This window comes from Panthera pardus, unplaced genomic scaffold (genome assembly GCF_024362965.1).
Source record: "Panthera pardus isolate Hobbes unplaced genomic scaffold, ASM2436296v1 HiC_scaffold_16, whole genome shotgun sequence".
Lineage (NCBI taxonomy): Eukaryota > Metazoa > Chordata > Mammalia > Carnivora > Felidae > Panthera > Panthera pardus.
The window spans coordinates 94,686,346-94,709,490 of NW_026526721.1; the positions used below are offsets into that span (position 1 = coordinate 94,686,346).

The following is a 23,145-nucleotide window of genomic DNA, read 5'->3' on the forward strand; positions in this document are numbered from 1 at the left end:
CCCTGCTTTCACCATTTGAGTGATCTCCCCGCTAGTCCCATGGATCCCCAAGCAACTGCTTATTCACCTGTGCCTTTCCCTCCGGCAGGTATGCTCATTTATTTTGGGTATGGCATCTGGAACAGCACCCTGGAAATCAGTGCTCGAGAAGAAGCCTTGCACCAAAGCACGTACCAGCGCTACGACGTGGATGACCCTTTCTCGGTGGAGGAGGGTTTCTCCTACGCCACCGAAGGCGAAAGCCAGGAGAACTGGGGCGGGCCCGCCGAGGACAAAGGCTTCTATTACCAACAGATGTCAGATGCTAAGGCAAACACCCGGACAAGTAGCAAAGCAAAGAGCAAAAGCAAACACAAACAGAACTCAGAGGCCCTGATTGCAAATGATGAGTTAGATTACTCTCCAGAGTAGGAGTAAACACACAAGAAACGTGTAGACACGATGGTGATTTCTTTTCAGTAACTTAACCTGTGGGCTAGAGGGTGAAAACATTTTTTGGCTCTCATTTCAAAACTCCAGCCTTCCCCCAGAGTCAGTCCCCAGTCATAGCCCTTCATTTGCTACTTTTGCTCTTCAGGATAGTTCTGTTGAAGGGTCTAACCTGGGTTTCGTCACCGATTCCCTTGTAAAAAAAAAAAACTAAACAGGAGGCTACAAGAAATTCTATCTTAGGTGCAACCATCAGAGCTGATGGCAGCAAATGTTTCCCAGGCCTTTGCTTTGCTGGTTGAATCCTTCTGCTTCTTACTGAGACCCCAGAAGCAAGGGGCTAACTTCTTGGGCCACACCGAGGCTGCAGCTCCTCCTGGAGATGTGCCAAAGCAGGTGGGTGTGGGCACAGGACGGCTTTTCAGGCACCGGGATCACAAGGGCAAAGATCCTCTCAGCGCTGGTGGGCTGAGGACTGCTCCCCAGGGGGTGGGCAGGTGGGTGCTAGCACTTCCTCAGCCAGCAACACTTTGTCCTCAGATCTCACAAAAACGAATTCATGGGAGAAGACGCGTGCTTCTTTTTATTCCCCAAGGTTCTCAGTCTCCACACTATAACTTCAGGAACCAGCAAAGGTTAGGGACTCTGAGACCATTTCCCCAGAGGTTTCAGATTTACCATAAAGCAGTCGCACAGACCCCACAACATGGTGAGAAGCACCATCAAAGGCCTACTTACGTGCCCGGGAAAAAATTAAACAAGCATCTCTTGCAGCGAAGGCCAGAAGGGCATTGGCAGAAATTAACTCTCTGTCATACCTTTTCTTTTACCAGCCCCTAAGCTCCTGCTGATATAATGAAAGAGGGCAAAGTTGGAGCATGATTTCATGGCACTAATATGCCTTGAAGAAGTAGGCCGTTTGTTTTATAATCGGATAAAAATCTTTACAAGGAGAAGTGACCCAGCCAGTGAGATCACATTGCAAATTCTATTTCAGATTTCCAAAATTATAAATTGTGCAGTTTGTTGAGATTTGCAACCACTTGATTGGTGGGGGCTCCTCTGAAAACAAAGATGTGAAAGCACAGCTACTTAGGTAATCACATTCCAAGAGATCACATTTCACCTCTGAACCTTATTCTTCTGGAGTAGCTCCCTTTTAGACATGTATTTTGTCTGTTATTTCCCAGAGCAGGATTCACTGAAGCCCAGAGAAACACCGACCCAGTAAGGTCTAAATTGGGCCATGAGAGGGGCTCCTAAAAGAATTTTCTCAGAAATAACCTAGATGAGAGAACGTGCCGCAGGAAGAAAGCACATGGCCTCTAATCTCTCCTCTTGGGTTCCAGGGATTCCCATGGCTGCACTGAGATGTGCATGCGAAAACATGAAGGCACAGTTTCAGTCGAGCTAAAATCTTTGTGGGAGTTTCCTGAAAGGGGGACAAAATAGCAAATTTCGTGCCCTCTCTCTCCCGGATCTAGCATTATGCCAAAAGTTTTCCAGAATACATCGACTAATGTGAAGTGTATTCTTTCTTAACTGTTGAGGTTCCTGCCATCTTGGCATGCTTTAGGATTCTGAAGAAGAGGCAAATTCCATTTTTTCACTCAGTGAACACTGATTGAGAAAGTACCAAGGGCTAAGCGATGAGAAGGGAAAGAAGTGTAACATTGTGCCCTTGGGGTTCCCAGTTCAGGGAAGGCACAGCTCTGACGCCTGCCAAACGCAGACAAAACCACCAAGCCTGAGTCCTCGTGGATGGCGCACTGGGCTTAAAATTAAAGGTCAACTGAAACTAGTTTTTTAACACGCTTTTAAGTCAATTGCATATCACACCCATAGCCAATGTACGCCAATAAATTCAAGCAACTCCTATTTTCTAGATCTTCTTTTTCTGTATTAATTGTTCAGATTTCTGGTTCCCTGAGGTCATTCTGTCATTTTAACGTGATGCATGGCAATGCCGTGTCTTCTCTCCCCTACACTTGACCATAAAGATACAGTAGCTGGTCTGTGAAATATAGTCGTGGGAATGAACCGTAAGCTAATTATCAGGAATGTTTTGTGAATACAAAGTTCTGAACTAGTTTTGAGATTCAACAAATCTGCCTAAATCAAATAATAACGTGCTAAGCCTGAGATATCCAGATAGATGGGATGGGGCTGTATTCATTTAAAATTTCCCAAAAGAAATATGAATGCAAAATAACAAAATCTTAACATGGGTGAAAGAGCTTCCTTTTACTATGAGGGTTGAGTGTTAAGGTTACAATAGTCTGGTGGCAGATGTACGAAATTTCTGCAGCATGAGGAGAGAGAACGCACGCTTTGGTAAACACCACTGGCATATAGATTTTGTGAAGGTCCTATGAGCTGCTCTTTTTTCTGGAGCCATTTCTCCCAAATGGTATCTCCTTCTTTTCTTAATCCTGGCCTCTTCATTTCTCTAAAGTTAGTCATCTCCCTAGCAATCTTGGTTTTAAAAAAAAATAAATCAAAAAACTTAGTATGATAGAAAAAGATTTCTTAAGGTAAGTTGACATGTTTTGTTCCCAGCCTCTGTGCAATGGTCCCAGATTTCAGAATGCAGTTTCAAATACCGTCAATGACTAGAATGATTCTATTAGTGTTTCCTAACAATTTCCGCAAGACCACTTTCTGGGGTCATGTTAAAAGTGAGATCACCTTATAATTACTGAAGAAACTTAGCCCTCTTGAATGGAGTTCAAGGAAGACCTACATTTTATTGAATTCTTCTCTGCTGCAAAAGCTCTTCCAGGGAAGTTTCATTGCGTGAATTAGTAGTTTGGAACCAATTACTTGATTTTTTTTTTGTAATTGTATTCTATTTATCGGTACTCTGCTTCATTTCAAAAGGATTTTGAGGTGGCCATTAAAATACATATAATACCGAAAAAAAAGTGAGGAGTTTGGATAAATTAAAAATAGAGATAGAAAGGATAAGACAAATCTAGAAGTGTGTTTAGTGCACAAGCGCAAAATCTTTATGTGCATTGCTAGATTTGCCGGTGAGGGGCAACTTGAAAAATAATGGAATTGTTAGTAATGACAAGAAGAAATACTTCTGCATGATAACAACAAATCTTTCCCCATGAGGGTAGAGAATAGCATAGACTATTGAAACCCACATATAAGCTTCAGACTTAGATTTTGTCAGAAACACGTGCCTGGCATATAGTGAATGCTCAATAAATATCTGATGATGAGATGGATGGATGAATAGATGGATGAAAGGAAAATGAAATGTCATGTATTCAACAATTTTTTGTGGAGTCCTTATTCTGTGCTATGGCATAAGAAATGAGGGAAATCAGGATATATAAGATATATAAATAAAAACTATAGTGAAGGTTACAGGTGAGATGAGGGAATTACAATGTGAAATTGGAGTTCAAGTATGGAAAAGACCTCCTTCCATTGGAGAAAAAAAAAATGATAGGGAATGCAGCCCTTGTGTTGAGCCTTGTGGAATGGGCGGAATTCTGCCAGGTAGAAATGGGGGAGAGGCTTGCCAAGTGGAGAAACAGCACGCATAAGGTGGAGACTGGCTGGTAATCTGTACTGTGACTAATAATCTGTACTGTGCCTCCTTCAAGGGAAGGCAAGAAGCTAGTTTGACAGGAGCTTATGCTGTCTGCACGATTTACATATGGAACAGTAAGCAGTAATGCTGAGAAGGTGGTCAGGGCTTACTCACTGATAGACTGGAACAGCGAACTAAACTGGCTGGCTCTCTCTGGGTGGGGAGGCACTGGGGAAATGAGGAAGGTATGAGTCAGGTTGGACTTTAAGAAGCTGGGCCAGTGGCCTCATCCGCCTGTGGAAGGAGCTAACAGATCACATACACATTTCAAATTGACTTAATACATTAAAGGGGAAAATATATCCAAATTAAAGCAATGTATGGTTGATTCTTCTTTTGAATCCTGATTTCATCGTTAACCTAGGAAAAGTACAGTCATTTAACGTGTAGACAGACAATACGAAGTTATTCACAGCCACTTTATAATTTTCTTTTTTTTTTTTAATTTTTTAACGTTTATTTATTTTTGAGACAGAGAGAGACAGAGCATGAACGGGAGAGGGTCAGAGAGAGGGAGACACAGAATCCGAAATAGGTTCCAGGCTCCGAGCTGTCAGCACAGAGCCCAACGCGGGGCTTGAACTCATGGACCGTGAGATCATGACCTGAGCCGAAGTCAGCCGCTCAACCGACTAAGCCACCCAGGCGCCCCGACCACTTTATAAGTTTCAACAATAAGTTTAAACGACCAAACCTAACAACTTTTTATATCTAACTAATGTAAACAGTAAAACCTCAGCTCCAGATTTTACTCAGCTTGACTGCAAGGCCACGTTGAACTGGAGAAAGGAATTGGATGATAGAATTAGGCTAAGGGACACCTGGGTGGCTCAGTCGGTTAAGCCTCCGACTCTTGGTTTCAGCTCAGGTCATGATCTCACTGTAGGTTTGAGACCTGCATCCGGCTCTGTGCTGGGGTGGGGGGGGGGGGGGGGCGGAAGTTGTTGAATTTAACGATCCATTTGTCTAGATATAAAGCCAGCGATTATTGGGAAACAAAACATGAAATCCTTCAAAGAAATGTCTTTCCCCTATTCTCCTGAAAAGAATTGATCAACTTGACCTCCTTCACATCACACTTGTTGGAAGTCTACAAGGGGCTACCTTCTCTCTGTATTATAAACAGAGGCTACAGGAGTTTGAGACTCAGCCTAAAAGACCAAAGGAAGTGGCTTTCCCCTCACCCCAGCTTTCACCAGGGGCTGAGATGTCAGTGGAAGCCCATGGCGGGTCAGCCACAGGTTGACCTAATTTTGTATCTCAGAGTGGAAAAGTCAGAAGTCAGGAACCACGTCTGAAGGCAGGGAAGGGACCAGCTCACTGAATCCAGGTGGAGTTAATGGCCCCTCTTGGATGTAAGCTTCCAGGTTAGTGACCAATCCAGAGATGGCCTTAATTTCTTATGCTGGTGGGAGAGGGGGCACGAATGAGACACACACTCCAAAGTTTGCCACTAGGGCTTCATGGCAGTACTCCATTTTTACGCCATTTGAAACAAGACTAGTCAAGGAAGGTGTTTCCAACCAAAATGTCCACAGAGCCTCCATTACTTCCATATGCTTCACCTCCCTGACACTGAGGACCCGTTTATCTGCAAGGGCCCTTTGAAATCCCTAAGAGAGAGAGTTACCAGCTGGTAACCACTGAGGCCTGGCGGTGAAAAGAGACAATATTTGTAATTAAACAGCAGGCAAACGCAGAAACGGCATCCCGAACCACAGGCTCCATGGCGAGCAGGAACCCGGATGTTGTTTCATCAAAGAGCTGACTTTGTATTTCTCAGTTAGAATGGTGATGGGTGGCAAAAAGCCCCTTTCATGTACACAACCGTTAGCCCTGTGTCTATTTTTTTTTTTTATCTAAGACTTTAGAGGAGAAGCTATTGTAATTTCCTTTCCTCCTCAGGAGCTACTGCTTTCTAAAATGCTTTCCTTTTCTGGCTTGGCTTGAATGACACATGCATCATTCTGAAATACCTAGGCCATTGTCTTTTCTCAAAATTATTGCTCTAAAATAATGTTCTTTTTTTTCTTTTAGGGCTTAAAGCCCAACAGGGATTGGTGAGAGTTTTGAAGCCCATCAAAAGTGAATATATATTCTGCAGTGTCAACTAAAAGAGTGCTAGAGGGGCACCTGGATGGTTCAGTCTGTTGAGCATCCAACTCTTGATTTGGGCTCAGGTCGTGATCTCACAGGTTCATGGGATCAAGCTCCGGGTCAGGTTCTGCACTGTGAGTGCAGAGATTCTCTCTCTCATCCCAGTGCTTGGGATTCTCTCTCTCTCTGCCCCTCCCCTGATCATGCTTGCACACTCTCATTCTCTTTCTCTCACTCTCTCAAAAATAAATAAACATTTAAAAATAAATAATAAAATAAAATAGTGCTCGAAATCGTTAAACAGTGTTCTACGTGCATGGCATTACCAAATTCATACAGGACTTCCGCAAAGTCAGCTTTGGGCTTTAAGTCTTCTGAAAACAGGTAGCTTTTATTTTTTACCCCAGGAGACCATTCAGTACATTTTGGTACAATAAGGAGAGAAAATGGCTCCGTATTAGAATTCGGAAACAAGAGCAGCCTGGATTTTTTTCATTAGGGACTCACCCTGTGCTTTTTTATTTTTTCTATTACACTTTCCTAACATTGACATTAGCGACATTGGCTAAAGAGAGTTGTGGGTCACGTAAATTTCCCAGGCAGTGCGGACTTTGAAGGATTGTGCTCATTCCAATATCCAGAGGAGGAGAGAGCTCCTTGCACATCTCCAACTGATTGGTGTTGGCAATTGCCAGTTCACTGGTCTCACTCATGCTCCCGAAGGCGAGAATCTACGGCAGAAATCATACGTTCCCACTTTCCAAAGCAAAGACATGCCATGTTAGTGCTATGATGGCGCATAAATACCTCAACTGTCTGGGCTGATAGAGGGGCTGCGGGTTTTTAAGAGAGCAGCTATTTCTTCTTTCTTCTTCCCATGTAGTTATACCATCTAAGGACAGAACTCACTCGATATTCTAGCTTTTCTCACTGTGGAAAAGAAACATTACTGTTCAATTCATGTCCAAAGTTATAAATACAGCTTGTAAATCTTACTAACTTGTTTCATTTTTGTTTGGTCCTTGAGAAGTACAACTTGCTTTTTGCCGATGGTAATTTCTAGTGTCTTTCTCTGCTATTTTTCTTTTTTGGTGGGGGGAGTATGAAATTGCTGTATTTGCTGAAGTTTGTTCGTTTTGTGGTTTTTAATTCCCATTGGTGCACTGTACAATGGGGTGTTGTAGTGTATCATGAAGAAAGAAATAATTTGCAGATATGTTATGGGGTGTGTTTTATTTTCAAATGACTGTGGTGTTGATAATATATTGGTTTATCAAGATACTAAGGGAAAATTCTAAATTTACCAAAATGTGTATATTTTAATAAATGCATAAAGCTTTATTGTGTGCCTTTAAATTTAAAAATGGGTGATAAAGTCAGAAACAAAAATGTCTTACTATAAAATATACATAGTAATGTAAAGCTTTTACACAGAAGACTACCAAAAGAAAAAAAAAGAAAAGAAAAAGGAACTTCCCCCTATTTTGTTCACCTTAGTCAGTACCTGAAGTCTGATACTTTCTTTCCATTCTAAAATGGAGACGAATAAGTGAATCTTGCCTTAAATGTTTCAGTTGTCCTTTGTAGAAAAGCCAGATAAATGAGCTCATTTTTTTTTTTTTTTGGAACTAATTGCATTACTGTGGAAAAATTCATTCTCAGAATAAAAATATTTTAAAAATTACAGCTAATCGACTATGAAAATTGAAATTTGAAGAAAGTCAGTGTCATCCTACCTTTCAAATTCACTTTATTTCCATGAAGAGAACTACAAGTTCTTCTTCAGTGGACTCTCAGGAGGACAGGAAGTGACCCAATCTCCCTCTGGTCATTTTCTTCTAACTTGGTACCAGGCTCCATCTGGGACCCCCCACTACACTGCTTCCAGAATTACCCCATCCCCAATACCACAAGACATACACACCTGCCCTCCATCCTCAGCACCAAGGAGCATTCCGACTCGTTGCCCCCATTCATTTTAGGGACAAACTGGAGGACCATTACCTGCCTACAGACAGCATTTCTGGTGGTTTAATTTATTTTTACTGCTTGACAGTACAGTGGTGACATCTGGAGAAAAGGTAAAGTGGTGTGGTAGGGTCACATAATGCCACACCGCATGAGATGCAAAGAACCTGCCATGTCTCTATTTTCTGCAATGCGTTGATCTCCCTTGCCAGGGTCTACCTGCCTGGGTAGCAGGGAGAGAAAAACAAATTTTAAATGTATTCATTTGCAGAATCACGGCTGTCTTCTAGTTTAGTCTCTTTTTCGATGATTGAGTCTCTTTGGGATGCAGGCTCAGTCTTTTGGATTTCCTCCCCTCCCCCTTGCTTCTCTCCAAAATGACATCTGGGAACAGAACCTACAGGATCTCACAGAAGTTGGGGGGGGGGGGTTGGGGGAGGCTAGGCGAGCAGATGAGAACTAAGGTGTTCTGGACCCTCTGCTGCTGCTGAATGGCTACCTGGACTGTTCCCTGCACAGGTGACCATGGAAAAAGAACTGGCCCATCTAGCCATATGGATTTCATGATGACATTCACTTCCAAAGTCCACACTGAATCCCAGTTGTGAAGTTCCTGCACACAGATGCTCCTTGGTATGATTCCAGGCCTCTGCTGGTCCACCAAGCCCTCAGCACTTCCACTTTAGAACCCACTGCATCCCCTCTGAGACCTGGGGCAGGACCACCACCACGGGCCAAAGTATCCAGTCACTTCTGTCACTAATGACACACTATTATTTCTGGGCTCTGCTCATTGATGCTTATAGCCCATGATTGCAGCTTCTAGCCTGTGGTGTGCTGCAGCCTGATCCTGAGAACAATTGTTAACTTTTCATAACTTTTGTGAGTCAGTTGCTAAAGACAACTATTATTAAAACTCGGGGCGCCTAGGGGGCTCAGTCGGTTGAGCGCCCGACTTTGGCTCAGGTCATGATCTCCCGTTCGTGGGTTCGAGCCCTGCATCTGGCTCTGTGCTGACAGCTCAGAGCCTGCAGCCTGCTTCGGATTCTGTGTCTCCCTCTCTTTCTGCCCCTCCCCTGGTTGTGCTCTGTCTGTCTCTTTCTCTCTCAAAAATAAATAAATGTTAATCAAAAAAAATTTTTAAAAACTTAATTTCTATAACCTTACAATCAATTGTATTGAAAACAAAGGTAATAAATACTCAAAACTAATTACTACATTTAACTGTTATCTACTACATTTAACTCTTCTTGAGGTTATTTACAACCGTTATATCTGTCTGGGGAACACTCTACAATCATGTGCTATCAACATCTTTTCCCAACTTCGTGCTCAGTGAGTTCACACTGGTAGCTTGAAATCAGCCATGGTGGGAGTATTCACACCGTGCAAATTGACACATGCTACAAAATCAGGGTCTGTTTGTTTGTTTCCAGAGAGCTGTCTGTTAGACATTGATAAGCACACCACCGCTCATATCCCTGCCAGGTAAGTATACCACTAATCCGTCCAGTGTTTTCAGACGTTATCACTCCTAACACAACCCTGCTCACAGAGAGGGGAAAAGCCTGGACAAGTATTTTTCCCTTTCCATTCTACCTCCGTTTCTCTTCTTCTCCCCACCATCCAGCAGGACCAGCAGGGGTTGGCTCTCCACTCTTCTCTCAGTCTGAAAAAGGATTTTTCCTACACATCACCTCCCTCCTGAGGTCTATACGCCTTGGAACTCTGTCTTACTGGTGAAAGAGTTGCCCGTTTGTTTATCTGTAAATAGTAGCCAAGGAGACTCACAGGACAACCTGGAACTGGGGATCACCAGGATCAAAAGAATTGGATACATATTCCAAAATACAGCCTCATTACATGGGTCTTAATGTTGAAAGGTTATTTAATACCAAGCGTTAGTGAAGATGTGAAGAAGTTGGAACCCTTCAACTTGCCCTGGTGGGAAGGTGAAATGATGCAGCCACTGTGGAAAACAGTGTGGCTATTCCTCAAAAAAATAAAAATAGATTAGCATATGATGTAAAAACTCCACTTCTGGATATATATCCAAAAGCATTGAAAGCAGGGTCTCAAAGGTACTTATTCACAGCAGCATTACTCACAGTGGCTAAAACAGGAAAGCAACCCAAGTGTCCATCGATGACTGAATGGATATGTATATATACATATATGTGTATATATGTGTATGTATATATAAACAATGGAATATTATTCAACCTTAAAAAGGAAGGAAATCGTGGGCACCTGGATGGCTCAGTTGGTTAAGCAACTAAATCTTGATTTTGGCTCAGGTCATGATCTCATGGTCCTTGAGATCGAGCCCTGTGTCAGGCTCCATGCTGGGTGTGGAGCCTGCTTAAGATTCTCTCTCTCCCTCTCGCTCTGCCCCCCTCCTGTTCACTTGCTCCCTCTCTCTCAAAAAAAAAGAAAGGGAAAAGAAAGAAAGAAAAAGAAAGGAAGGAAATCCTGACATACGCTACATCATGGATGAACTTTGAGGACATTATGCTGAGTAAGCCAATGACAAAAAGATAAATACCATCTGACTCTACTTATATGGGGTACCTAGAGTAATCCAAATCATAGAAGCAGTAAGAAGGGCTGAGGGGAGGGGAGAACGGAGACTTATTGTTTAATGGGTGCAGAGTTTCAGTTTTGCAAGATGAAAGAGTTCACGAGAGGATGCAGTGATGGCTGTGCAACAATATGAATGTGGTTAATAGCACTGAACTGTATGCTTACAAATGGTTAAGATGATACGTGTCAGGTTATGTACATTTTCCACAATTTTTAAAAGTGAAAAAGATTCAAAGGTTGTTCAGAGTATCAAAGCTGCTGTATAGGCATTTTCTCCTTAGGCCATAACTGAAAACCTTTGTTTTATTCAAATGCCAGTTAGTTAACACACAGTGTAGTCTTGGTTTCAGGAGTGGAACTCAGTGATTCATCTCTTACATTACACCCAGTGCCCATTCCTAAAAGCACCCTCCTTAATACCCATGACCCATTTAACCCACCCCCCCACCCACCTCCCCTCCAGCAGCCCTCAGTTTGTTCTCTGTATTTAAGAGTCTCTTATGGTTTGCCTCCCTCTCTGTTTTTATCTCATTTTTCCTTCCCTTCTCCTATATCAAAACCATTTTAAAACTTAAATGCCCCATTCGAAATTTAAGGGACCCCCATATCCCAAACACTAAACATTTTATTTCCAACTATTAACAGTTCAGTGCCTGGCAGTGAGAGTCCTTTCTGTGTCAAGGTCCCCTCCTCTCTTTTGCCCACGTGCACCTCTTCCCCCACCTGAGGATAGGTTTTTTTTTCCATTCTCACACTGGCCTGAATCAAATCAAGAAAAACTCTAAGCTATGAGGCTCAGAGAGAAAACCACACACACATCCCATTTTTATGACCTAGAAAATTTGAATTCTCCAAGCTTTTATTACATATATGTGTAATCCTGATGCTTACCCATCAGAGCCATTTAGAGTGTTTTCGGGAAGGGATGAGCCAGCCCTCTATAAGTCAATTAACTGGCTGAGATAAGTGCAGTGGCAGGCTTTCCTTCAGAGGAGGGAAATACAAATGATTTGTGACTCTAATTAACTTCAAACACAGCAACAGGAATACAATTTGGCACAGAATCCAAAGAGGAAATAGTCCATCTAAATTCATTTCTGGTGGCTGGAAGACTGTAATTGAATTTCCTTCCTAACAGAGACACTCCTCACAGGGCAGGGTGGGGAGGAGAAAGGGGGTTTCCTAGCAATGGGGTTTCCCTGTTCTATGAAGCTCCGTGTCCAAAGCAACCCCTTTAATGTACTGGAAACTATTCAAGGTGTGGATACAATGTCCTCCACTTTCTCACCCAGCCTTGTCAGTCTTGTAAAAGAAGGTGGAGGAGACTGGGCTGATCAACCCACTGGAAAGGGCATGGGAAGGAGGTAGGCTGTGAGCCTTGAAGACCAGCAGAGAGAGGACACCTCTGCCCTATCTGCTCCCTGAGGCCCAAATGCCTCCATTGGAAACAAAGTCTGGCATTCCTCAGTAAGAAAGAGATCTTTAAATGCCTTCACAGTTAACTCCCCTTGGAAGAAGGAACACAGTGTCTTAATTCAATCATGTTGAGATATGAATGACTGATATTAGTTCCTTCTCAGAAAGTTGATTTTCCCTGGTCATGGGAACAGAGTATGAGGGCCCTGGGTGCCTGACAGGGGTTTGGGAGCCTCCCAGAGGTGAAAATGTCACAGAAGGAAGAGGCCAGGGTCCCAAAGACACACTTAGCCCCATTCACTTCACAATCTTGCTGAGAGCTAAATCTAAATACAGCAAGGGTTTAGATACCATAAATCTGCCTTGAACTGATGCCCCCAAGATCACTCTCAGGGGAGAGCTGGCAGGTGAGGTGCAAAGAGGTTTGGACTGCTAGAGAGAGACGGTATTCCAGTCCTGGCTCTCCATAGCTGGTTCTGTAAACCTTGTTTCCTCATCTATAAACAATAAGTTGACCTGTGATTTCTAACTTTCCAGATCGCTGCCATGAGGGCAGTGAACACAACTCTCTTGCTTCCTACTGCACCTTGGCACCTAGTGCAGAGCCTGGGATGCAGGAGGCCTTCAAAGAATATTTGTTAAACGGATGAATGACTGGAAGTTGAGTTTTCCTTCACCATCCAGAGGCCCTCCCTACACTTTTGCCAAAGTGGAGAACAATTTCAATCACACTATTAAATATTGGGCAGTTCACCTCTCTGACAGATTTCAGATCCTTTAAATCAACTCTTTAGAAATTGATCCTAAGAAAATAAATAATCAGAGCTATGGTCAAAGGTTTATGCCAAAGACTATATCTATAATTACAGGGGGAAAATACCAAAACATGGAAGTCAAACTAATGTCCCAAACAGGAGGTTGTTTAAGTAAATTGCAATGTAACTGTAGAACTCAGTAATGTACAGCCAACCAAAACTGTCTTCAAGGGGCACCTGGGTGCCCACGTTTTTCACCATGGAAAATGTGTACCGATACAACTTTGCATTGCCTTGGGGATATGGCATGTCACACAGAAAATGATCAATAATTTTTTCTTAAATTCGATCAAACAGAGTTTCATCCACACCTGCCAAAAATATATTTTCAAAATGTACATGTTGTTCATGATTTATAAAGGAAATATATCCTTCTCTAAGGTCATTCCTCTACTTAAAATCTCCACTGGCTCCCATTTGCCAATAGAATCAGCCCTCCATAGCATATATCCCACCAGTATCTCCAGTCTCATGCCTAGCCCTCCCCCAAGCATCCTATATTCTGACCCCATCAGACTCCTGAATGTGTTCTAAGCCCATTCTCTTGCCCTCTTCTTGAATGTCCTTCACCCCTCATCCACTCAACAAACTCCCATTCATCCTTCAAGTTCCTCTCAAATGCATCCCTTTTCTGAATTTCTGGAATTTAACCTCTGCCCTACTGACTCCTCTCCCAACTACATGTTTGCATAGCATTCTTTTTTCCTTAATGTATCTAGCATTTTCCATGTTGAATACAGTTATTTGTTTATATGTCTCTTCCCTGCACTAGATCAGGTGCATCCAAAAAAAAACATAACAAAGAAAATATTAGAACTGCTTTTCCAAAATTTAAAATCTAAAAAATGAGAACAAAACTAAGCCTTATGTTCAATAGATTATTATATAAAATTAACATATTATAATATGCTTATTATAATACATTAATATATATTATAATATACTTATAATCTGTATTAACATACAACAATAACATATTCAATGGATGAAGTATAAGACTTAATTTTATTTGTGTTATATTGTATTAAGTAGCTTACTATGGATTACTCAGAGCCACATATTCATCAGATCATCACTGCGAGGATCTAATGGTCATATGGGTCCCTAAGAACTTCTGAGGACTGAGAAGAGGTAGATAGCACCACCCTCACCACCCTCACCATTTCATTCAAGTTATGATATTTTGTATATTACAAATACCCATTTAAGTGGATTTATGGATTGCATTGTCTGTTTTTATTAAACTGACCCCACACAAAGAGCTGTCATTTACAAAGCTTCCTACAAAGCATAAACTAACAAACTGTGGCAGAAACAGTGAAGCCAAAAGTACAAAAGTTTGTTATCTAAGAATTTTAAAAACAAACATTGTTAGTCTGTGATCTTATAACAATTCATGAAAAACAATTGCTTTTGGGGGCGCCTGGGTGGCTCAATCGATTAAGCGTCCAACTCTTGATTTCGGCTCAGGTCATGATCTCACAGCTCCTGAGATTCAGCAGCCCCCTCCACCCCCACTCCTCCCAGCCCCGAGTGGGGCTCTGTGCTGGCAACCGGAGGCCTGCTTGGGATTCTGTCTCTGCCCCTCCCCCTGCTCTCTCTCTCTCTCTCTCATAATAAATATTTAAAGAAATTGTTTTTGTGGGGTGCCTGGATGGCTCAGCTGGTTACGTGTCCAACTTCAGCTCAGGTCATGATCTCACAGTTCATGAGTTCAAGCCCCGCGTCCAGCTCTGTGCTGACAGCTCGGAGCCTGGAGCCTGCTTCAGATCCTGTGTCTCCCTGTCTCTGCCCCTCCCCAGCTCACGCTCTGTCTCTCAAAAATAAATAAAACGTTAAGCAAGAAAGAAATTCCAAATCCTAACACACAGAGGGAGCCTTTGACAGCCTCCTGGTCTTGACACTGTCCACCCTCCTTGGGCTAGGAGGAGAAGTACAGGACTAAAGAATCAGAACCCTGACCCTCTCTGCCATCCTGAGGCCAATCTTTAACCAAAGCGAGGCCCTACTTCCCTTTTCGGGGTCTTGCTGGATTGAAAGTAGCTCAGAAAGACCTTCTGACCTGGAGTGCTCTCTTCTTTTACTTTCACATTTTAAACACAAACTGGTTAACTTCAAGAGGGCTCTGTACAAAAATCTTATTGTTTTTCTAAAGAGGTCTTATTGAGTGATTGATATTTTGAGGGTTTTCCAGCACAATGATTTCTTTGCTAAAAACAGAGTGCGCTCACTCGTTTTGGTATTTGTTTGCAAACCAAACCCATAGTGTGAACATTGGCCATGTCCCCTTCCTCCCCTCTCCCATCCCCCTGCTAACAAGTGGTAACCACAGTGGCCCATACCTAGCATACAGATTATGTATGATCTGTCATTCATTAGGACTTCAAAGCCTACAAAAGAGTTCACTCCCTTCAGAAGCTAATTCCCCTTATTTCCTGAAAATCCATTTGTGGCCTGGTGGAGAATATGAGTCTACCTTTCCTCTTTCCAGAGATACAAATATCCAATAGTTCTTATGCCATAGAGAAGCTTGAGTTCCCTTTATTTTCCAATTGACCACAGATAAATGATCCCTTTCTAAGAATAATTGTTTTGAAAATAGGTCCAGAATTTAACTCTATTTCTAAACTAACATTTTTAAGAAGGAGAGGATTTATGTTAAAGACTCTTACACTAATTTTGTATCTGTCCTTTTATTAAATGGCTTTCCATAGTAATTCACTCCACTTTCTTAGGAGGCAAATTCCGTTTGAAGGCTAGAGTAGCATTTAATACTTCAGGCTTTAGAGTCAGAATGCAAAGGTTATAATCTTGGCTATGGAACCTGCAATTTACTTAATCTCTCTGCGCCTCTATTTTCTCATCTGTAAAAATGACTATGTGATCGTCCCTAACTCATGGAATGGTTGTAAGAATTAAATGAACAAAACCTGTGTGATGAACTCTGTTACTATTTTAGGTAAGATCAATACTTCTCTTTAAAGTCCTATGTGAAAGATGCATATTTTTGATATTGTAATTCTGCTCTAGTTTGTGAAACATAATTTAACTTCATTTCCTAAACTCCAGGTATGCTGTAGCAGTATCAGAACGGGCCTTAGCTTTAGAACACGTGCGTTCAAGGCTTTTACTTCAAGAGAGAGAGAAAGAGTGCGAGCAAGAGAGGGGGCAGAGGGAGAAAGACAGAGAATCTTTAAGCAGGCTCCGTGCTGAGCACGGAACCTGATGTGGGGCTCAGTCCCACGACTTTGGGGTCATGATCTGAGTCGAAATCAAGAGTCGGACACACTCAACTGAGCCACCCAGGCGCCCCCAAGTATTGATACTTGCTAGAGCTGTCGCTGTGGTTCATTACTTCATCTCCCTGAGCCCCGGTTTCTTCACATGGGAAAAAGGGGGTGATACTAATAGTTGAATAGACCGAATGTGTGTGTGTCCCTCAAATTCATATGTTGCCACCCTCATCCCCAAAGTGATGGTGTTTGGAGGGGCTGCCTTTCAGAGATAATTAGGTTTAGATAAGGTCATGACAGAGGAGCCCCATGATAGAATTTGTGTTCCTATAAAAAGAAGGTCTAGGGGAGCCTGTGAGGCTCAGTCCGTTAAGTGTCTGACTTCAGCTCAGGTCATGATCTTGCGGTTCGTGGGTTCAAGCCCCACATCAGGCTCTGTGCTGACAGCTCAGAGCCTGGATCCTGCTTCGGATTCTGGGTCTCCTTCTCTCTCTCTGCCCCTTCCCTACTCATGCTCTGTCTCTCTCGAAAAATGAATAAACATTAGAAAGAAAGAAAGAAAGAAAGAAAGAAAGAAAGAAAGAAAGAAAGAAAGACAGTCTAGAGCTTTCGCTTGATTTCTCTTCCTACCCCATGAGGACACAGCAAGAAGGCAGCATCTGCAAACCAGGAAGAGACTCCTCACCAGATACTAGATCTGCTGGCACCTTAATCTTAGACTTCCCAGCCTCCAGAACAGTGAGAAATTAATGTTTATTATTTAAGCCATCGAGTCTATGGTATTTTGTTACAGAAGTCTGAACTAAGACAGATACCCTTCTCATAGAATTGTTAGAAAGTATCACATAGGTTTCCCTCAAAATCCATTCTCTTCTTACACATTTAATCGAGGAGCCTGGGGTGGCTCATTCGGTTAAGCGTCTGTCTCTTGATCTCGGCTCAGGTCATGATCTCACAGTTCATGAGATGAAGCCCTGCATCGGGCCCTGTGCTGATAGCTCAGAGCCTGCTTGGGATTCTTCTCTCTTTCTCTCTATCTCTCTCTCTCTCTCCCCCTCCCTCTGCCTCTCCCCTGCTCACTCTCTCTCTCAAAATAAATAAATAAATAAATAAACATTTAAAAAAATAATAATTGAAAATTTAGCTAGGTACATAGCCAGCTAGAACAAAGGCCAGCTAGAACAAAAGCCAGGGCCAGCTTCGTGGACACAATGACCTGTGTAGTCTCACAGCCCCTGAAAGAAGGGGGACCCTGTACTTGGTTTAATTCTCTGCTGTTGCCATCTTGAAATTCTTGACAATTTTACCATTGAACTTGTGTTTTCTAAGTCAAGTCTAACAGGACAATAGAGCATGCATATGAATAGAGAAAATATGTGCAATACATGTTTCCAACATTTCTTGCCACTGTATTTTCATATAGCATTCACAATGCCCCGCGAGCACAGAATTCCAGTGGATCCATGATGTATGGGAGTTCAGCAAGATTCAAAGCAAGCTCAAAGGTAAGAGTGGGTTATATCTATGACTGAGTATCACGGTCTGAATATTTGAGTACCCCCAAAATTCATATGTTGGAATCCTAGGCCCCACAAGTTATGGTATTAGGAGGTGGATCTTTCGGGAGGTACTTAGGTACTTGGGGGTGAAGCTCTCTTGGGATTAACGCTTTGCTAAATGAAGCCCCAGGGAGGTCCCTCACCCCTTCCGCTGCATAAGATACAGTGAGAGGGCACTGGCTGTGAACCAGGAGGAGGGCGAACGCCACCATGCTGGTGCCTTAATGGTGGGCTTCCAGCCTCTCAAACTGTGAGAATAAATTTCTGTTGTTTATAAGCCACCCAGTCTGTGGTGTTTTGTTATAGCAGCAGAAACAGACTAAGACACTGAGTAAGCAAGTGCACTGACAGTCTCCAGAGGCCACACCTACCATTCAAACCACAGCTCACTTCAAACAGAAAGAAGGCAATGGAATCCTAAGAAACACCAATGACCAAGGAACCCTATCACATCCTTGTATTAATTCCCTGTATTCGCCAACTACTTTATACTGAAAAGGATGGCAGAGAAGGAAAGGGAAAAATAGGGCAACTTACAGTTCCTTTTCATTTCAACCTTTCCTTACTCATCAGGAAGCTGAAACGAGAGAGAATTGGTAGACTGGGTGCATGTCAAGAAGTAAAATAAAAAACAATTTAGTTAGCTTGGTGCAATGTTTCCACAGTTCTAATAAGAATTAAGTCCTAATAGATGCATGAGCGACCAAATACAAATTGTGGGATTTTTAAGTTTCTGCATAAAAGTAAAATGTTCTTATATTTACATTTAAAACAGACATTCCAGGGGTGCCTGGGAGGCTTAGTGGGTTAAGTGTCCAACTCGTGATTTTGTGTCAGGTCATGATCTCACAGTTTTTGAGTTCGAACCCCACATTGGGCTTTGCTAACAGTGCAGAGTCTGCTTAGGATTCTCTCCCTCTTTCTCTCTCTCTATCACTGTCCCTCTCAAAAGGAAATAAATAAACATTTAAAAAATAATAAAACAGGGACGCCTGGGTGGCTCAGTCGGTTAAGCGTCTGACATCAGCTCAGGTCATGATCTTGTGGTTTGTGAGTTCGAGCCCAGTGTCGGGCTCTGTGCTGACAGCTTGGAGGCTGGAGCCTGCTTCGGATTCTGTGTCTCCTCCTCTCTCTGCCTCTCCCATACTCATGCTATGTCTCTCTCTGTCTCTCAATAATAAATAAACGTTAAAAAAATTAAATAATAAAACAAACATTCCACAATATAAAGAATAGTAAAATTCATGCTAGTAATTTAAGATTTTAATTTTTCTTTACCTAGAACAACATTAAATGGCAAAACAAAACAAAACAAAGTGAAAGATCATGACAAGTCAAAAGAGAGACCACAGGAAAAGGAAAAAACTTTACATTTTTGTTATCTTTAACACTTCTTTCCTGCTTTTTCTAAAAAGAGCTCCACATTTTCATTTTACACTGGGCATTGCAGATTACATAGCCAGCCCTGATGAAGATTGTATTTCCCAACCTCTCCTGCAGCTAGATGTGGCCATGTGACTTACTACAATCAGATTCCTGTGGCAGCTTCAGGGAACTATCCCAGGACATAGTGGGCATGGGCCTTTGCCTCTTTTCTTCGATCCTTTTTCCACCTGCAATGTAGATGCTGGCATCTTGGAGCATGAGTTCAAGAGCCACTTCTAGGATTGATGAAGCAGTGTGTTGGAAGGAGCCGGGGATTCCCTGAGCGCTTTGTGAAGAAGAATCACCGTATCAGGCCAAGACTATGGATTGCCAAATTTTACAGTTTGTGAAATGCATTTCATGAAATGACTCGTGTGGTAGCATATTGCCTATGTTAGTTATTCGATAGACGCCTAGATTTTTGTTTTGATTGGGTTTTTTTAATCGACTATGAAAAGAAACATTACTCCTCATATTTTTAGAGGAGGAACAGTTCAGCAGCCTCAGACCACCTACAGTTTCCAGCATGAAGGTCACTGTCTCTACTGTACTGTGCCCATTGTACCTGGTCGTGTCTTTTACATGCATGTCAGTGCCAGGTGACTCAGCTGTTTTTGTTGCCCTTAACACAATAAAAACTGAGTCCCAACCCCTGGAGAGAAAGTTTTTAAATCACTCAGAAGAGAAAAGATTGACACCTTCCACTAAATTCCAGCCCTAAGGAGAAGCAACATGCTTCTCTGCAGAAGGTCTCAACAGGACATTGTGCAAAAGCCTTGGGAAGGCACTTTCTGCCAATTCCTCAGTGTTCAGCTCATAATTAAATCAATAGGTTTTATGTAGTTTAGGGATTGGCTGACTTTCAGCCAAAAAGGTGCCAGGTTGAGAGATGACCTAGTCAATACGCCTTTATATATCAGATAGTCTGTGAACTCCTATCTTTAATCTGCACTAACGTGCTTCTGTTGGCATTTTATTTTCCCCTCTCAGTCAGGGTGTAAATTTCCGACGTAGATTAAGGATGGCAATGATAAGAAGCTACGGCACCCTTATTCATGATGTGCCTGACTATGCCACTAGCCTGTGCATTATCTGAGGGCTGCCTTCCTGCTTATTTTTATACCTGGTGGCTAATGCATGGCTGGCACACAGCAAGCACTCATTAAATGTCTGTTTAATCAATTAACTAGTCAAATGACTCAATGAGTGAATAAATGAATAATGTAATTTTAGCAGATGCTCTTTAAATCTATTTTATTTTATATTTTATTTTATTTTATTTTAACTCAAGTTAGATAACATACAGTGTAGTCTTGGCTTCAGGAATAGAGCCCATTGATTCATCTCTTACATATGACACCCAGTGCTCATCCCGAAAAGTGCCCTCCTTAATGCCCATCACCCACTTAACCCCTCTCTCCCCCACCCTCCTCCAGCACTCCTCAGGTTTTTCAATCTATTTTAAATGACCAAAAGTCTAAGAGCTTGTGAATTTTTAAATAATAAGCTAGATTTCAAATCTTAATGTCAATAAGCTCTAGGGAAGCCCAGACCTAAAAACATGTGAATTATGTAGCTGGCACCATACCCTGAAGGCCAACTTATTCAGAATTCTGTTCTATTCTGAACAAAATTGAGGAAAATATTTTAATTAATAACAGTTTTTTAAATTTACAGAAAATATAAATAGCTCTAGGGAATAAGTTTAAAATTTATAATAATCCACCAGGAGATTGTTCCTATAAAATATCCCTTGTTTGGTGGTAAATGATTCTTTCCAAAAGACTCTGTAGATGAGATCACAGGGCAATAAGGCAGAGCAGGCCAATGTAAAAGAAGATTGTTGGTTGAATTAAACTTTCAGGTATTGGTAAGTGTAATGGACATATATTATTTTGGGTCCTCTCAGCATCATTGTGCCCTTTTCTGGTAAAAGCACTGTAACTTCCATTGGGGAAGCCATACTTTTTCTCATCCAGCAGGAAAAGAAATCTACATGGAGTATATGACCCAAGCCTGCCCCAATTTCCCTAGCTTCAGAGACTGGCTCAGGAGCAGGAACATAACCCTTGTACCTGATCAGATGCTCTCTTCCTGGTATTCAAATCTTAAGCTGAGTGACAAAACACTAAACATAATTGTTGTTCCTTCATCCTAGCAGTAGAGCCCTTACAAAATTGTCCTGTGCTTGCCCTTCTCGGAGTTTAGTTTTCCTGAAAAGTTAAGTTTTGTTCTCCAAAAATCCTTTTCTCCTCCCCACCATCTTTTGTGTGTTAATTTCATCTATCCAGAGTCTGTTTCTCTTACTCATAACCAAATCGTTTTAATAAGAGCCAGGTATCTTAGGGGCATATTGTGAAGCCTTGCATGCTAAGCTAAGGCATATGCACTTTATGCAGTGGGAAAAGGGAACATATCAAAGGATGTCAAGACAGAGAAACACATGTTGTCGAGATTTATGTATGGATATGAAGGCAGAAGATGGATAGAAGGAAGAGAGGGAAGAGTCATCCAGGAAGGAGATGATGTACTCTTGAGGCAATAAGGAGACAGTGAGAATGGACAGGTGAAAGGGCCCCCCGGGGTACAGCCTATGTAGCATCAATGGGAAAGGAAGTGGTCCAGAACCCAAGTTCTGGTTTTGGTTCTAGGGAACACAGTAAGAGAAGCAATCTCATCTCTGAACCTGAGCAGTAGAACTGCAGGGCAATGCTGAGCACTATTAGGAACATCACTGATTCCAGTGGAGAAGGTAGATTTGGAAATCAGTTCTGAATCAATATCTTAAACAAGCCTAGAAGTACCTATCTGTGAGGTACTTACAGGCAGCCTCTCAGAAAATGCCTACCCACCCACCCCCGGCACCCCCTCTGCCCTCAGCGACTTCCAGATTTTGTGACTCCCTAATCCTTGCACCTGCTCTGCCATGTTCAGACTTAACTGCCCATGTGCTCTGAGAACCATTTCCTGCCCTTCTCTTACTCTTCCCTCTATATTCCCCAGGTTCCCTTGACCTCTGCTGACTTCTGGCAAGCTCTGCCAAAGAGAGGCACTGTCAGAACACTAGAGGGTAGGAGAAGGGGAGACACCAGGGTATTTCTCTTTCTCTCACTCTGCTTTGGTGGCTTCTTGAGCAGGGGCTGAGTCTCCTCCATAGTCCCAGATCCCACAGGACAGCCTCTCCCTCTGTGCTCTCAGCCGTTACCAGATACCCACCGTGGTCCCAGCCCTGAACAGATGGCCCCAGCTGTTGGGTTCTGGTCACATGGCCCCATCCCATTGCTTCTCCATCCCCTGCTAGTGGCTTCCTGCTCCTGCCGACTTGGTGTTACCTCATCACCCTGTTTGGCTTTTCAGCTGTTCCATATCTGGAACCAATCCCCTGTGCTAAAATCTCTGCTTGTAACCCTAAGTCGGTTTCTGTTTTCCGGAAATATGACTCAGCAGCTAGTATATGGGGGGCAAGGAAGGGGACAGTGGTGTGAGGAGGTGTCCGTGAGTTTCAGTTAGGATCAACACTAGTGATGAAACCCCAGCCCTCCGCCCTGCATAAACATACCACAGCAGCAACCCAAACACGAGACAGCCTCAGGCTCCGGGTCTAAGTCAAACCGTTCACAGGGCCCTCTATGACAGGCGACTTTTTTAATTACAAGTGACAGCACACCAGGTCAGATTAGCTTTAAGCATAAACGATGGTGCTGGTTCCCAGGTCACCTAGAACTAGAAACCTGAATATTGTTGGGCTCTCTGCCCTCCCTACCCCATTTCTTCTCTTTCCCTCCATTCCTACAGATAAGCTGCTTCACAAAGTTGATGGACGCCATGGAGACTGGAAAACTCTCCCGGCTGGAGAAGAAAGGTCACCTCATTTAGAAATTCCAGGAGAGAACTTGATTGGCCTGACTTGAGTCACACATCCATCTTCTGGGCCTTTCATTGTGGCAAAGGAGGAGGGTCACAGTCCCACTCAGACCACTCAGCTAATGAAAAAAGGCACAACGCCCAGAGGA

General features: G+C 42.6%; 1 protein-coding gene across 3 annotated transcripts in view; it reads left to right on the top strand.

Moving 5' to 3' along the window:
* SLC7A14 (solute carrier family 7 member 14) overlaps window positions 1-2,475 on the top strand; it is a 111,686-nt gene extending 109,211 nt beyond the window's left edge. For all 3 annotated transcript variants that reach the window (XM_019440558.2, XM_019440559.2, XM_019440557.2), the window contains one exon: window positions 89-2,475. In XM_019440558.2, the coding sequence (XP_019296103.1) occupies window positions 89-411 (323 nt within the window). In that variant the 3' untranslated portion in view covers window positions 412-2,475. The remainder of the gene's footprint in view (window positions 1-88) is intronic.
* The last annotated feature ends 20,670 nt before the right edge of the window (window positions 2,476-23,145 follow it).